We start from the raw sequence: 15819 nt of genomic DNA on the forward strand, positions 1-15819 counted from the left end.
TTTCTCATGCATTACCTTCATTTTTTCATTCCCCACTCATCGTCACTCATTTTAAAGCCACACGCCTTGCCATGCAGTGCACAAACCATTCAGTTTTGGGCCCCTCACTACAAGAAGGACATTGAGGTAATGGAGGGCGTTCAGAGAAGGGCAACGAAGCTGGTGAAGGGGCTGGAGAAAACAAGTCTTATGAGAGGTGGCTGAGGGAACTGGGGTTGTTTAGCCTGGAGAAGGCTAAGGGGAGACCTTATCACTGCCTACAAAGATAGTTGTAGAGAGGTGGGTGCTGGTTTCTTCTCCCAGGTGACAGCAGGAGAGGGAATGGCCTCAAGCTGCGCTGGGGCAGGTTCAGATTGGACATCAGGAAAAAATTCTTCACCAAAAGGGTTATCGAACACTGGAAGTGCCCAGGGAGGTGGTTGAGTCACCATGCCTGAAGGTGTTTAAAAGATGGGCAGATGAAGCACTTAGAGATATGATTTAGTCATGGTCAGGCACGGTTGGGCTCGGTGATCTCAAAACTCTTTCCCAACCAAGCGACTCCACATGGTTCTGTGTGGAACAGCAGAGGCAGCCGCTGCGAGAGCCCTGCCACAGCGCTGCAGCACTGGGAGCCGCCTGGGGCAAAGCCTCCGCCCGTGAGCCAGAGCCCCGCGAGAGAGTGCCGGGGCGGCTTCCAGCCCCTCGACTCCTTTAGCAGCACCGCGCAGCTCTCAGCGCTCCTAAGATGGCACCGTGGACCAAAGACTACATTTCCCAGCGTGCCGAGCGCCCCTCCCTCGCCGAGGCTTCGCTTCCGGCGCGCCGCGCGGCTACCGGATACTCCCTGCCGCCGGGCGGGGCCGCGGGGGCTGCTGGGAGTTGTAGTCTGCGTGGCCGCGCGCCCTGTGGCGGGGCCTCTATGGGCCGGTGGGTATGCGGGGCCCGGGGCCGGGGCTGAGACCCGAGAGGGGCTCTGTGGGGTGCAGGGTGGTCCTTGGGGGCGGTGGGGTCTGGGGCAGGGGAGCCTGGTGGCTGGGAGAGGGGCGGGCGAGGAGGGGGTGGGGATGTGAGAGAACTGGGGCTGGGTGAGGCGGGCGGCCCCGAGGCACGAGGAGTGAGGGTGGAGTGGACTGAGTTCCTGGGAGATGTAGTGGGAGCCAGGTCCTCGCTGTTATCAGAAGGTCTTTGACCTGCGTGTGGACCTTTCTCAAAGCAGGAACCCACTCTGTGCTTTGAGTATGCGCCTGCTACATGCTGCGAGATGCCCAAGAACTGAAGATGATCAGGAAAGATCGGGGTGTTGTCCCGTCTTTGCTGTTGGGTACCAGAAATATGAAACGCTTCCACACAAGACTGTGCAGACATGCATTGCTTTGCCTGCACTTGCCGTTGCAGGGCTGGCTTTGCAGTGTTGGCTGTCCCTATGCTTAGATATTTTATCAGTTCTGCTGGAATTTGCAGAGGAGAGTGCTCAGAAGTATAGTGGAATGTTGGTTTTCTCCTTTTTCCGTACGTTCTATCTGTCTGGAACTGGCATGCAAAGCCCCAGCTGTACTTGCTGATAATGGCACAGCATTGGTCTGACAGCTTTGCTTTACTATTAGTTTTTTTTGTGTAGATGTAGTTAAAGTAATATTCAGTCACTAATAATACTGAGTTATCCACACAGTAAGAGTTTTTGAGGGTTCCCTTTTAAACTTTCTGTTTCTTTTTGCTTGTTTTTTTTTTTTTTTTCTTTTTTGGTAGACTGGCCTCAATTGTTGTAGAGCAGCGTGTGCCTCTGTGATTAATTCCCAGTGCAGCTTTCATTCAGATTTATTGTTTGAATTGTTGAAGATGTCATCAGGCCTTACAGAGGAGCAAAAAAGAAGAATTGAAGAGAACCGTCAGAAGGCTTTGGCTAGGAGAGCAGAGAGGCTAGCAGCCCAGAGAGATGGGCAGGTGGGGACTGCTGGACAGCAGGTGAAAGAACAGAGTCCAGGCAATCAGGGAAACTTGAAGCAAGAAAACAATCATGTCAGGTTCATTAGCCAGCACCAGCAGAATCCAAACAGTCCTGTGGAGCAGAAGAGCTATCTTCAGACAGATTATAATCATCACACTGCAAACCAACAGATGTCTGGCTTACATAGAAAGCAACAGAAGAATTGTTCAGAGGACTCGGAACAAGCAAGTGGCATTAAGCAGTGCCCTGCAACGATCCCAAATTCTCTGAGTTATTCCCATAAACATTACTTGGATGCTGGTGGTCAGAAACATGGACAACAAGCTTTAATTAATCTTGGTACATTCCAGCAGCCCACATGCTATCCAGCTTTCAAAAACCCTACAGAACCATCTCATCCTAGATTAATTGATAACAGGCACCCTGACTGTACTAAAGATTTACAAAGTCAGAACAAATCTGCTATAAAATATGTTTCACCACCAAACAGTGCCACCCTGAGTGATTCAGAGATGCTCATAAACACAAATGCACCAACAGAAGGAGTAGGGGGAGGTGGTGCATCTCAGGCCAGTGGCAGGATGCAGAAGCTGACCAGCTCTGCTGGTGCAGGGTCTACCTTTGAAGCTGCCTCTTGCAAGAAGGTGAATAGTATTACAAAAGGAAAATGTGTGAAATATGGGGAAGACCGATTCCAGGTCGAAATAGGGTATAACGCTGAACTCGTTGCTGTGTTTAAGAAGATACCAAGCAAAAGTTATGGTAAGGATTGTTTGCTGTTATCTCTGTTTTATATTGGGTTGAGGTTTCAGCACCTGCCAGAACCGCAGTTGCTACAGGCTTCTAGCAATGCAGCTACTGCTGGGGTGGAATGTGTGGTATTAACAGGGGACTGGAAAAGTAGGCAGCTGTAATTGAAAAGAAATTCTGGGCATAAATAGCTTGAGCTATCAGGAAATCAGAAGCTCTGCTTTATGAACACTGCTCTAAGAAGTTTAGTGACTGCAACTGGTGAGATTCTTTTTGGAATGAAGGAAGAGAAGTTCATAAATTGTTGTGGGAAAATGGGTCACTTCAACTGTAGTTCAGAGTTGATAAGCTGATTCTGTTAACTGGGTTACTGAGACCAGTGGCATCTCCACCTTTTGGTTTGCTTCTGATCTTTTCTCCCTGCCTGTATTTGTTATATTTTACTTTTGTTTCCTTCCATGTGCTGCTGCTCCCTGTGGATGGATGGCTGCTGCATTGTTCTTGTCTTAGTATTGATGTGCCCTATGGCTTTTTTGTGTCATGTAGCTGTAAACTTGGGCATACTGTTTTTCAGATGTGTGTTGAAAAATTTGCATGAGTAGACTGAATTCTCTCTCACCTCACATGAACATTTCACAGCACCACTTTTTTTCTACATCAAATGATTCATAATCTGCCCTATTTTAGATCCTGCTATGAAAAAATGGAATTTCAGCCTGGAAGATTACAGCAGTTTCAGTAAGTAAATGGGGTTTTGAATGATAAAAAAGAATCCAGATCCTAACCTCCTTCCCCTGCCTTGTCTGGAGTAATAAAAGTAGTGCTACTCAAACTTAATGCCTATCTTTTTGGCATCTAGCTCATAATATTTTTCTGACGTTTTGTAGTTGATTAGAAATAGCTTAATTTTTCACCTAATCTAAATGCCAAGCATAGGTTTAACTTTTTCTGCCATTGCTGAATTTTTCAGCAACTAACAATCCTGAGGAAAAACATGTGCTTTACAGGTACTTTTTATGAATCTATATTGACAACTGAGTGTGTTCCATAGGCTAATTTATAGGTCTGTTCAAGTGTTTTCTTTTTAAACAATTTTTTTTTCTCCTAAGTTTTTTCCTGTTAATTTTGGGTGTTAGAAAATAAAAAGGATAATTCTCTAGGACTTTGAGACTGAAAATGGATTTGCCTTTTTTTGGCATCACAAGAATGTTCTTTTTTTTTTTTTTTTCTTCTCTCTTCCCTGTCATTTTGTTCTGGAAAGATTGAGAGATGATAGAGGCAAACACTTCAGGTAAGCTTTTCAAAAGCACATTGTATTGAAGCGAGTGATAAATCAGTATTGATTTCAGTGGGAACAGAATTAGGCCTATGCTGAGCGCTTTGAAAAACCCACCGTTGAGTGCTGGTATTTTAGCTTCCCATGTGGGTTGCCACATATTTATAATTTAAATGCTGCTGGTTTGCTTGAAGTGTATCAAGTACAGATGAGAGCGATCTCTGCACCAAGGAGCTTGCAAATGAAGAGGATGATTTTGAGAAATCATTTTTTTTCCTTAAAGCTATCAAATATATGAGTTCTTTCTGGAAAGTTCCTGTTGACAAGTGAAGACAATATCTGATCAACATTGGGCAATCATATTGGGGGAAAAACATCCATGTGCAGCTTAATGCTCAAAGGACTGGATCCACCTGGATTTACTGTAAACAGCTACCGTATAGGAGGAGTTGCTTCTCTCTACAAATACATGGAGGCAGAATGTGCTTAGTGTTCCCCTGCTATCAAGTCTGTTGGACTCTGGAGATGTTCATACGTCTTTGTGTTTCTGTACCTCTGAGTTGGAGTCCTGAGGATGAACTTCACTATTTTAGTGCTGTAAAAATACAACTAAAAACGTTTTTTGTTCCTTAATCATCACAGTTCAGCTATAATAATAAAGACAACAACATATGGGTATAGGTTGGCAGAGAGACACAGGGAAAACTGGAACATTTATTAGTGTGAATAACTGTGGTCTAAGGCTAACAGATGTAAAATTCTGTGTCCTTTTTCTCCCCATGCACTGGCATCATGACAGAGGTGGTTGCTGGTGATTAGTGAGACAGGAGTGCGGATGCCTGGGGGCAAGTACAAGTCTAACAGTAAGAAACGGTAGAATAAAGGGTGATGGACTTAAATTGTAGCAAAGGAGATTAAGAGTTTGAACTAGATTCCTTCCTGATACCCTTCCTTATTGTGGATATACAGCATTCCTTCCACATGAGTTTGCATATCAGACATTGACACAAGGCATATACTTCCAGACCTTTTTCAGTTGCTGTTTGCAGAAGCACATTCCCGTCTTTTCAGGCACGTACTGTTGATCACCATGCCCCTTTCCCTACAACTTTGTAAGTGAATATGCTATATGGCTATGTGCCGTTTACTGCTGGATGTGATTCTGCAGATTGCTTGCCCTGACCTAGTGAGTCATGTTTTGGGATTGCTGACAGAGAGGGAGCCTAATGCAGTGACAAGGCTGGACAGGCCCTTGTTCACCTACTGTCACATGTTCTGTCTGCAAAAAATCCCACGAACCTCCTCCTCCAGTCTATTACTTTCTCTATTCTTTGTCCCTGTAAGTGAAAGCAGAAAATAATCATTCCTTTTAAACTTGAAGGTGCATGGTTTGTTTGTCATCCTCTCGTCCCTTCTCTTTCCAAAGTATCCTGTGCATCTTTAGTTTATCCTTGTTCTTTGTAATTAATTCTTTTCTCTATATCTCATGCTTTTTCCCCTAGTGGAAGCAGTAAATCAACTTCCATCAGTAATTCTGGCACCACTGAAAGGAGAAAATGCAGTTGGCTTGGCATCAAGCTCTCGTTTTGTTGGCAGTAGGGTTGATGTGAATTCCCTCTTGAAGATGTGTAGGAACTGGAAGAAACCTTCAGCCCTTTTCAAAGGGAAGTGCGTGCTGATTTCTCGCTTGCGGTTTGAGGTTGATATTGGGTATTCTGCGGAAGTGATTGGAGTGTTCAAACAGATGGATTCCAGAAATTATGGTGAGTCTCTGGTTGGTTTTGCTTTATTCTAATGACATTGTTGGGGGCTGCTCTTGGAGTGCTGTGACTGCTTCAAGGGAGAGAGTGACTGTGAGGGTACATCTATCTTAAAAAGCATGGGAGGGTGTGCTTTGGTAAAGATTTTGAGAGTTCTTGTGGTTCTAGTATATTGCTATATTTGTGTCCTGAACTTTACTCATGCCAGAACATGTCCTCTTCTGGGCCTGTTAGCCACGGAGACATTTCAGGACTTGGCATGATTACATTTTCTTTTGAGGTGGGATGTGCTGATAATTTGCCAGCGGTAAGACCGTGTGTAAGTTCTTCTCTTTATTATCAAATGAAGTTGGACGTTCTTATATTTCTCCTGCTATACTGTGATATAGTAAATTGCTGCAACTGCCTGAGGAGATTGAGTTTACTAGTAGCTTCAGTGATGTTTTTGAAGCAAGTGGAACTGTAGAGCACTTTTTATGCTGGCGTTCAGATTTCAATGGTAAATATCAGTTTTTTCCACTTGTAATGTGGGAAATGAGGCACACAGTGATGCAGTGTCACAACAGGTCAGTGACAGCATGGGGAACAAATCCCAGAGCTCTTGTTCTTTGGGCAGGGCCCTACCTAGCTGATTGTGTCTTCATGGCTCTGAATTCACTCTGCCTTCTCTGGAAATTGTAGGCAGGTGCTATCCAGGGCTAAACATGCCAGATGTGTCTGGCACTGATGTTACATTTTGGGTATTGATGAATTGGTGAATTTCCTGTGTACTGTCCTGAGCACATTTGTAGGGTACAGAGTTACAGCTGAAAGTGACTGTGTTTCTGACTGGAGTCAGAGTTTGTTGGTTACCAAATAGGAATCTTCAGGCACTGTCTTCATCCCTTCTTGCAGTAAAGAGAAAGTGGTTGTCAAAATTCTTGGGCAGTTGGGTTTATTACAATTAGAGGATCTGACTTTGGCTTGCTCTGGTGATACTTTCATGCTTTTCTGCTCATACTTTTAAGTCTTCTTCAAATGGTTTGCTTTATGTGAAAGCAAATGGAGGAGAAATGATTACTGGACAAGGTAAGAATTCTTTTAAAGCAGTTCCAAAATGCAAGAGGATATGCATGGGATAGCCATGCTCTGATGGGCAGAGAATTCAGTCTTTTAAAAAAGAGACTTATGGCAGTGTTTGTTGTAAATTGCAGATATGAACACCAGAAAGTGGAGTTTCCTGCTGGAAGACTATCCCAAACTGAGTGAGTAGCTGTGTTTTCCTGGCTACGGCTGCTTTCTGTGGAGGCAAATGAATTCCAACTTCATTTCTAGGTCTAAGCCTTTTCATTCTGGGGAGATAAGTTGCTAATGAACCACGAAGCAGGCATATTCCTGTTTTGCTAAGACATTTACACTGTTTGCCCAGACTCAAAAGTATATAAATGTGTGTTATTTATGGCAGTCCTTAAGGGGCCTATTGGGATGGTGGCTCTGTTTTGTCAGATTCTGCATTGAATTTCTATGCTATTCCTTAGAGTACATGGATATATTTACTATCACAAAGTTATTTTTATTGCTTATAACATAGAGCAGCTCTACTTGCAATAAGGAGTTGTAGGAGAATGGATTTCTCTGTTTCCACTTGCCAAATTTGAAATGGTTGGCATGTTGGCTGCTAGGCTTTCCTGTCCTTACAGAAATTCTATCATACAGACTCGCTCGCCTTAACCTAAGTGCTAGCCTGCCTTGCTCCCTTTGGTGTGTATATCAATTAATAAACTGGAATGGCCACCCCTAGCATAGAAAACAAACATGTATCAGGGTGTTTTACTTTCAGTTCTTCATTTCAATTTAGTACAAGATTCAAGTAGCCTGTGTGGTGGTGCGCTATTTCATTTCACACCCAGAAAATTTTGGTTTTCGTGTCAGAGAACTAGGTTTTCAAGTCAAGTGATAATTTCTGTAGCAACCAGTTCATCACAGTTACAGCCAGGGTGATTTCTAGCTGATTTTCTTCAGCCTCACTTGTTACTGCTGGTAATAATGGCTTTGCTGGCAGCATACAATGGTTAAGTTTTTAATTGGTGTACAAGACAGGTTAGAATGCAGGTTGCTTCCATAGCGGGGCTGATTTTGAGGCATACAAGAAGAGCTACTTGTTTCTCTTGCAGAATTGTGTAGATCTGGTTGAAGCAGAAGCATTCTTCTCAGAGCAGAATTTAATTCTCTACTAAAATGATTCAGTGTTGGTTGATGGATGTTTGAAAGAAAGCTTAGCAAAAAAATATTTTAAGGAGAGCATCATGTTTTCCCTTACAAGTGGAATCTAAGCATGTAGTATCACTGCCATGTTCATTTCTTCATAGAAGTTGACTGGTAAACTCCTGCCTTTATATACCAGTGTAATGCTGGTGGAACTGTGACACACTGAACTGAAATGCAGAACTGGTTTGATGTGGTTTGTTGTTTTTTATTTAAAAATGAATGCCACTTTGCAGAATAATCCAATCTCGGCAGCATGCTTCTTGCACATCTGCTTCTTAGGTTTTTATGTTTAGTTCCATTTATAGAGTGCTTTGAAATGAATAGCATTACACAAGTCCTAAGTATTATAATTATTATTTATCATCCCAGTTGGCCTGCTATGCTTGCCTTGCTACTCGCATGAGGTTGTGTGGCTATGGAATTGGATTGGATAAGCTTCAGAAAGAAGTCCTTAGAAAGTGTGACTTTCTAAGTCCTTAGAAAGTGTGACTGAGTGTTCCAGAGCTGAAATGCTGTTCCTCACTAGTTTTTCCTCCAGCATGGCCTCTTGCTTCCATGGGATACTGAGGCATGTTTAATAATTGAGCATCTGCATGGTCCTATGATGTATGTCTTAATAACGTTAGTAATGGTTGTAGGGCTGAAAGCTGCATTGTGGGGCCTTACAGGAATAACATCGTGAAAACAATTGAGTGTGTCTTGGACAAGACTATTGTGAAACTACAGGACTGGGATGTTGACAGGACCTGATTTCAATCAGAGTTGGCGAGCTCTCTCAGTTTGCTAAAAAGACTTTTCCTATGTGGAAAGGGCCTGATCCTGTAGTTCGTGCTAGGTGGTCTGACAAAACACATTATCTGCCCATTTGTCAGTCCCTTGGCCATGCTGGCTGACAGCTGTATACATCACATGAAGTATCCAGAATCCCACAGATTCAAGGAAAGCAAAAAAAAATTCTCTATAAATGTTCTTGCAGAGTATAATTTGTGAGGGCATTTGAGGCTTTATAGCACGTGCCTTTTTGAGGAACAGCGTTCACGTAGTGCCTGTTCATTTACCTACATCAAAAGGAAAAAAAAAAAAAAGAAAATAATTTCATAGGGCTGCTTGCCATTTCCAGCAGAGAGATCTGTTAGCTGGGAACTGTTTGTAGAGGTTAATGTCTCTTTACCTAGTTGCTCAGTCATCTTTATATAAAGGTCACTTCAGTAAAAAATGTCTGTTGGATGAATCATGCTGGTGGCAGATATATCTTAATCACTCTCCCAGCTCATATACAGAACAATAGCAACAGAATTATCAGTGAGCAAATTGTAGCAATTATGCTAACACATAGCTCAGTCTGAGAGTGTAATAACAAGCTTGTGCTGTACTTCGGGTGGAGAGAGTTCCTGCTATTGAAGAAGTATAAATTCAACTGGAGAGTTTAAAAAGTTTGGTCATTGCCCAACCACAAATGGCAATCTTTCATATATATATTTATTGGGATTGCTTTCCCCCTTTATATGGCAGGAGTCCATCCTGTTGCTTTCCTCTTGGAGATAACTGAGATGAAAATACCTGGCTGGATTCTGGAGGTGCATTTATTGCTGGTATAGTGAGTTGTAATCTCAGTTTGCATAGCTCTGGTTATTTTTGCAAACAGAGTTGGTTTATGTCTTCTTGACTTCATATACAAGCCAACCACTAAATAAAAAAAAATATGCTTCCTGCAATAAAGGATCTGTGCACATGCATTTGTGTTCCTAGTGTGGAGGTGTCTTTTTGTTTCTCATTGTTGTAATGCATGGGTTTAAAAGATGAAGGCCCTGAGGTCTTTGCATAATGAAAGTTGGGGATGCCTTTCGTTGGACTGGGAAGGTTTTAAGCTGCAGATAAAGTTGAGAGTCCTCAAGGGTGAAACAGTAGTGGCTGCCTCTGGGCTGGTTCTGGCCTGCAAGCTGCTTCTGTCCAGGAGAAGCAGCTGAGCAGGGAGTTGCTGTTGGTGCCGTCTCCCTGAAGGATGGCTGTTGGAGCACTACTGATGTGGAGCAATGCTGATGGTGATACAACAACAGTTTCTCTCAGACTTGTGGTGCTTCCTGTTTTCTTGTCCAAACATGGTAAACAAGGGGTGATAAAGAGGAGACATGGCCAAACCTGTGTGTATTTGGAGAACAGGAGAAGAGAGTTTTCAAAGCTGAAGATGTATGATCTTCTTTAGGTGACTTTTTCTCAGGTCAATTCTAGTTGCTCAGGGATACAGCTCCAGCTGTATTAGTAGCAATCATCTCTGAGTGATGGCATCAGACTTTCAGTTTTTTATAACTGAGTCTAAATAAGAGGGGAGGAGATGTGATTCATCATGTGGTTCCAAAATAAACTTCAGGGAGGAGGCCAGGCCAGCACCTGTGCATGATACAGTGCTTTCAGGATAGGAACTGATGCTGCTGATGAGTTTGAGGGTTGTGCTCTGACGTGAATCCTATAAGTTGTGTGTATGTTGCCCCTTCTGATAATGAACTGCTCTGTTCTTTGCAGTGGAAGTATTACAGAGCTTCGTGTCAGTAGAAGTGGAGCCACTGCCAGAGGCAGTAATACAAACCTTTGCTGCTCAAATAAAGAGATCTGCATCACAGACAGACATTCCTGATGCTGACCTTTCAGTGGTGGATTCCGAAATTGTACAGAGCCTCATGCCCTTTCAGCGGGAAGGTGTGAAGTATGTCCTTTTTGCATGCTGTTAAGAGCTAGTTCTTGCCTACAGTTGTGTGCTTTATATTGGTGTCTAAGCTGCATTCTTTTCCATGGAGGACTCCAGTCGTGGGCTTTTACACTCTGATACCCTGGGCTTTTGGTTGTTTGGTATAGTTGTTTTCTTGGGTTGTTTTTTTTGGATATTTTTTTTTTTTGAGTGACACATCTGTTCTGTTTCTGGCTAGAATTCTTCATCATGAGTCAGGAGGAAAGTAGCATTTTGCTAGTTTCATAAAATTGTTCAAATGATACATCTCTGATCTCCCTCTTGTGATTCAGTGTGTGCCTAATTGTCATATGATTTTTTTTTATTTTGTAAGGTCATCTCTTCCCCCCCTCCAAGTGCATCTCTTCTGTTGTTTTTTTTTAAATATTAACTACATGTAGGAAAGTACCAGGGAATAGGACTCAGCCCCTGAAAGATTTAAAATGACTAATTTTATGTAGAAATAAACTTTTTAATGCCTCTGTACCCATCATATATGGTCGTTAGTTGTTGACTTCACCATGCAATCCAGGAAAATGTGTACTTACTGGTGTTAAAGTGGCATTATTATTAATAATATTTCTTAGCTCAACCAGGATGAACTCTGGTACAGAATATGAGTGATACCATGGAAAGAATGTGCTCTAAATAATTGTAAGGTCTTGAAACTACTCCTCATATAAAATAAAAATCTCTAAGGACTGGGCTGAACCTTTCTGTTCAGGAGCTTCCAAGCTTCGACAGGGTTTTGAGAGCTGCTCACTTGTGTTAAAGAGTAAGGGAGAAGATCCTGGTTTACTGAAGAACCCAGATCACTTCCAAGTGATCTACATTATAGGCTCAGTGATGAGTTATGCTTGTTTTTGGCTGCCAGGATGGATAGTAACCTACTTCTTGACTCTTACTTAATTCACTTCTCTATTTTCCCCAGTTTTGCCATTTTACAAAATGGACGTTTACTTCTTGCGGATGACATGGGCTTGGGCAAGACCATCCAGGCGATCTGCATTGCTGCGTATTACCGAAAGGAATGGCCCTTGCTAGTGGTGACTCCTTCTTCTGTGAGATTTACGTGGGCAGAGGTACTGTGGGCTTGAGTTTGTTCAGGTGGCCAGTAGAGGGCATGTGCGATGGTTATGCTGTGTTGCACTCTGTTCAAGAGGCCCCATTGTCATCATTAAGTGTCTGTCATAATAGTGTTTTGGCCTATCCACTGCATGCTGCTGACTCAGAGTCCTTTATCAATGTTGATCGGAAGCCTAAGAAATTGGGAAATGTGTCTTGAAATAAATCACTGTTGTGACTTGTACACTGAGGCTGTTGGGTTGCTGTAGGCTAGTGAAAGGTTCACTGTGGGACAAAAAGGTGAGCCAGAGGTTTTTAGGTCAATAATTCGGTGCCTGAGCTGGAGGGGATGAGTTCAGTGTTCCTTGGAATGTTACATTGATGAGAAGTGTATTGGTTGGGATTCGCTGGTTTTGTGCTGTAGTCAGGTTGTTAGATAATCTTAGCTTGTGTTTTCACATCCAGTAGTGCAACAGAATGCTGGGCAGCAAGAGAAGAAAATTGTTTCCTGAACAAGGGAGTCATGCTCATCTTATTTGGTATTTCAGAGGCCTGTGAAGTTCGCATCTGGGTGAACAGCTAGCCTAAATCCATGGTTTCTGTGGGATAACTACTGAGAACAATTTGGGGCATGGTTTCATGACACACTGGGCAGCTGCAGCTGAACTCCTACTTCCTGCTTCAAGAGATTTAAGCAATATGAGGGGATATTTTGTTTCAAGTGCTTGATTTCCTCTTCCTTCCCCTACTCCCAACTGCCCAGGAGATGGGAGATGTTTTGTTAGGTCACTTGCTTTGGAATGATCTGCGTTGCTTTGTGGATGTGTGAAGGATGCAGGTGTAAAGAAAATGTGTCAGAGAAAGTGGAAGAAGGTGGAGTTTATTATGGTCTGTAATCTACTCAGTTTATTCTTCCACAGGTGTGTTTTACTGTAATGGTAGAAGCTTTTGTGGTGTCTTTGGAGCTGAATTGCCAGAAATTGTCTTCATTTCACAGTTGCTGACTTTTTATTTTGGCTATCTGGGCTCTGGCCACTAAGTGCTGTTATATTCAAGGTGCCCATAGGAAGCTAGTGGAGAGATGTGGGGTGCTTTTGGGTGAGAAGTACTGCCAGCCATGTGAATTTGGAGTCCATCATTGAAACTTAAAGAATTAATGGTCAGGGTAGTTTCAAAGCACTTCTCGTGCACAAAAATCAGCAAAAAGTGAGAAATATAGGATCACTTTTACACTGTGAATTAGTCATGTGCCCTTTGTAAAAGACCTGGACGAGCTAGAGAAGTGGGCCTGTGTGAATCTCATGAGGTTCAACAAGGCCAAGTGCAAGGTCCTACACCTAGGTTGGGGCAGTCCGCAGTTTCAGTACAGGATGGGTGATGATGTGATTGAGAGCTGCCATGTGGAGAAGGATTCAGGGGTGCTGATTGATGAGAAGCTGGATGTGAGCCATCAATGCGTGCTCGTAGCCTAGAAGGCCAACCAGATCCTGGATTGCATCAAAAGAAACGTGGCCAGCAAGTCGAGAGAGGCCCCATCCAGAGTGTTGTGTCCGGTTCTGGAATCCCCACCATAAGAAGGATATGAAACTGCTGGAGTACTTGTGCTGTGAGGACAGGCTGAGAGAGTGCGGGTTGTTTGGTCTGGAGAAGGAAGGCTCTGTCTGGAGAAGGAAGGCTCCAGGGAGACCCCATATCGGCCTCCCACTGCCTGAAGGGAGGCCTACAAGAAAACTGGGGAGGGACTTTTTACAAGGGCATGTAGTAATAGGACGAGGGAGACAATGGCTTAAATTGGAGGGGGAATGATTTAGACTAGACATTAGGAAGAAATTCTTCACAATGAGGGTGGTGAGACACCAGAACAGGTTGCCCAGAGAGATTATAGATGCCCCCTCCATAGAAGCGTTCAAGGCCAAGTTGCATGGGGCCTTTGAGCAGCCTGACATAGTGGGAGGTGTCCCTGCCCGTGGCAGAGGGTTGGAACTGAATGATCCTGGGTCAGTTCCAATCCAAACCATTCTATGATTCTACAAAAGGAGAGGGCAGTACAGCTAAGACCTTCCAGTTACTTTCCTACTGCTGCTACCTTTGAGGTTTGGGTTAGTGTCAGCAATGTGTTTTTTGGTTGGGACCTAACCTTGCTCACATGTTGGCCCATTTTGGTTGCGATGCTCCCCGTAAGTGGTGAAGGGTAGTTAATTGTTAGTTTCTGTTATGGTGAGGAATGTGAGAAGCTCACATTTAACTCCTTGGGCTGGTGCTTGCAGTTGCTGAACAGAAGAGAGGAATGATGCTTGGGGGGTTCCACATATGAAGGGCCTGGAGACAGAGATACCATTTCTTGGATACTTCTTTGTAGGGACCAGGTCCTGATAGCTAAAGCCCCAGCCAGGTTTCTGCAGAGCAACATCAGCAGAACTCAAATGTTGCAGAGAGGTTGGTGTCACTGGGGACATGATTACAAGGGAAATCGTGGTTGCTCAGTCACTAACAGATGGGTTTGGGGGAGGATATATTGCTTTGGTGTGTGGAGCATTTCAAGAGGTTGGTTTGAATGACTATCACCACATGTATTTCAGCTGCTGTCATAGAGCAGCTGGTATGTTGTCAATTTGATCTTTTAATTTTGTTTGTTTGGGGTTTTTTGTGGACTTTTTAAGGAGAGGTGATAGAAGAGTTCTTGTTGATCTAGGTGAGTTGTACTTTATCCTCACTGTGGAGTCAACATTGTTATAGTGAGAAATATTTACTGCTTAGAAATCTGTTTCACAGCTTGAGGTTTCCTGTTGAGTGGGAAAGCTAAATTTCCCTGTCAATAGTGGTCACTGTGTTTTCTGGCTCTGAGCATAGCGGGTAACCTTGTCAGGAGGTTATGGACAGTTCTGCTACAGATCAGATTTTTTTTCAGTAAGAAGCAAGAATAGAGTATATTTGAGCCTTCCTAGCTGTGGAAGATAGATTTAGACTTATAGCCTAAGTTCTGTTCTTGATCTTCCCATTAATAGGGTTGTTATGTTGGGAAGGCTGCTTAAGGTAGGATATGTTCTAAGTATTCATGAGGATGCTCTGTGAAGTCCTTTGGGATCCTGACAGAGGATCTAAGCACCAGAATGCAATTATTTGTTTTCTTTTTCCTCCAGGCATTTCACAGGTGGCTTCCTTCCTTGAGTCCAGGCAGCACCAATGTCATAGTGACTGGCAAAGACAGCTTAACAGCAAGCTTGATCAACATTGTCAGCTTTGACCTCCTCAGCAAGATGGACAAGCAACTTAAGAGCACTTTCCAAGTAGTTATTGTTGTAAGTGGTAATCTAAACTTTTGAAGTTAGTTGTATGCTACAAATGGAGTAACGTTTGTGTTGTACAAGAGTGTGAAGTGGGCCTTATTTAGGACTGAAACTATTTCGTAATTGCGGCTCTAATCACAGCTTCCTTCATGAGAAGAAACAGGAGGTTTCTCTAAAACCTTTTGAGATAACTAGTTGAGCTTAATTCCTTTTTGATTTCTAAGGCTGTGTTTTCTTTTTTACTGGTTATGGTCCCTTTCTGATTTAATCATGGCTGTGCACGTCTGCTGCTGGAGAGCAAGATGTTTGATGTAGCATGTCAATACAATAGTCTTGAAGTTGTATCTTTTTAAGGGGATTGGACTTCAGGGTGGTGTTAGTGTTTATCCAATAAAACAGATAACCTCTCAACATCAGATATGTGGGTAAAGCATCAAAAAATCTCCCTTTGCTGGTGTTCCACTGACGATCTGCATTAAGCCTTCTTCATTCAATTGTATAATTTCTCTTGTAAATTACTTGGAAATCTATATTTTCAGCTTTTACAGCGCCATTTTTCTAGATTTCGGTTACTAAAAACTCAAAACATCTAATGTTTCAAATCCAGCTTGGATCAGTAGAGACTAGAAGTGTTTACTGAGTCTATGAGTGTTCGATGGTCTTAGTTTTTGGCACGCATATGCACTTGTCCCTATGATCATGGCAACTGGAACTTAATCCTTTTGTTTCTCAGCATCACATGGGCCTATGGGAATAAATGGAATTCTTTGGAATTGATTTATTTC

At 43.0% G+C, this 15819-nt stretch overlaps 1 protein-coding gene across 3 annotated transcripts in view; it reads left to right on the forward strand.

Moving 5' to 3' along the window:
- Positions 1-846: 846 nt before the first annotated feature.
- SMARCAL1 (SWI/SNF related, matrix associated, actin dependent regulator of chromatin, subfamily a like 1) overlaps positions 847-15819 on the forward strand; it is a 39306-nt gene continuing 24333 nt past the window's right edge. Inside the window, exons 1-8 of one of the 3 annotated variants that reach the window (XM_054070159.1) lie at positions 847-909; positions 1729-2689; positions 3365-3415; positions 5456-5716; positions 6907-6957; positions 10481-10661; positions 11614-11764; positions 14888-15046. In XM_054070159.1, the coding sequence (XP_053926134.1) occupies positions 1819-2689; positions 3365-3415; positions 5456-5716; positions 6907-6957; positions 10481-10661; positions 11614-11764; positions 14888-15046 (1725 nt within the window). In that variant the 5' untranslated portion in view covers positions 847-909; positions 1729-1818. Of the gene's footprint in view, positions 910-1207; positions 1304-1728; positions 2690-3364; positions 3416-5455; positions 5717-6906; positions 6958-10480; positions 10662-11613; positions 11765-14887; positions 15047-15819 lie in introns of those variants that run through there. The other 2 variants (XM_054070160.1, XM_054070158.1) reach the window with 2 other exon arrangements.

Source organism: Cuculus canorus, chromosome 6, assembly GCF_017976375.1.
Source record: "Cuculus canorus isolate bCucCan1 chromosome 6, bCucCan1.pri, whole genome shotgun sequence".
Taxonomy (NCBI): Eukaryota; Metazoa; Chordata; class Aves; order Cuculiformes; family Cuculidae; genus Cuculus; species Cuculus canorus.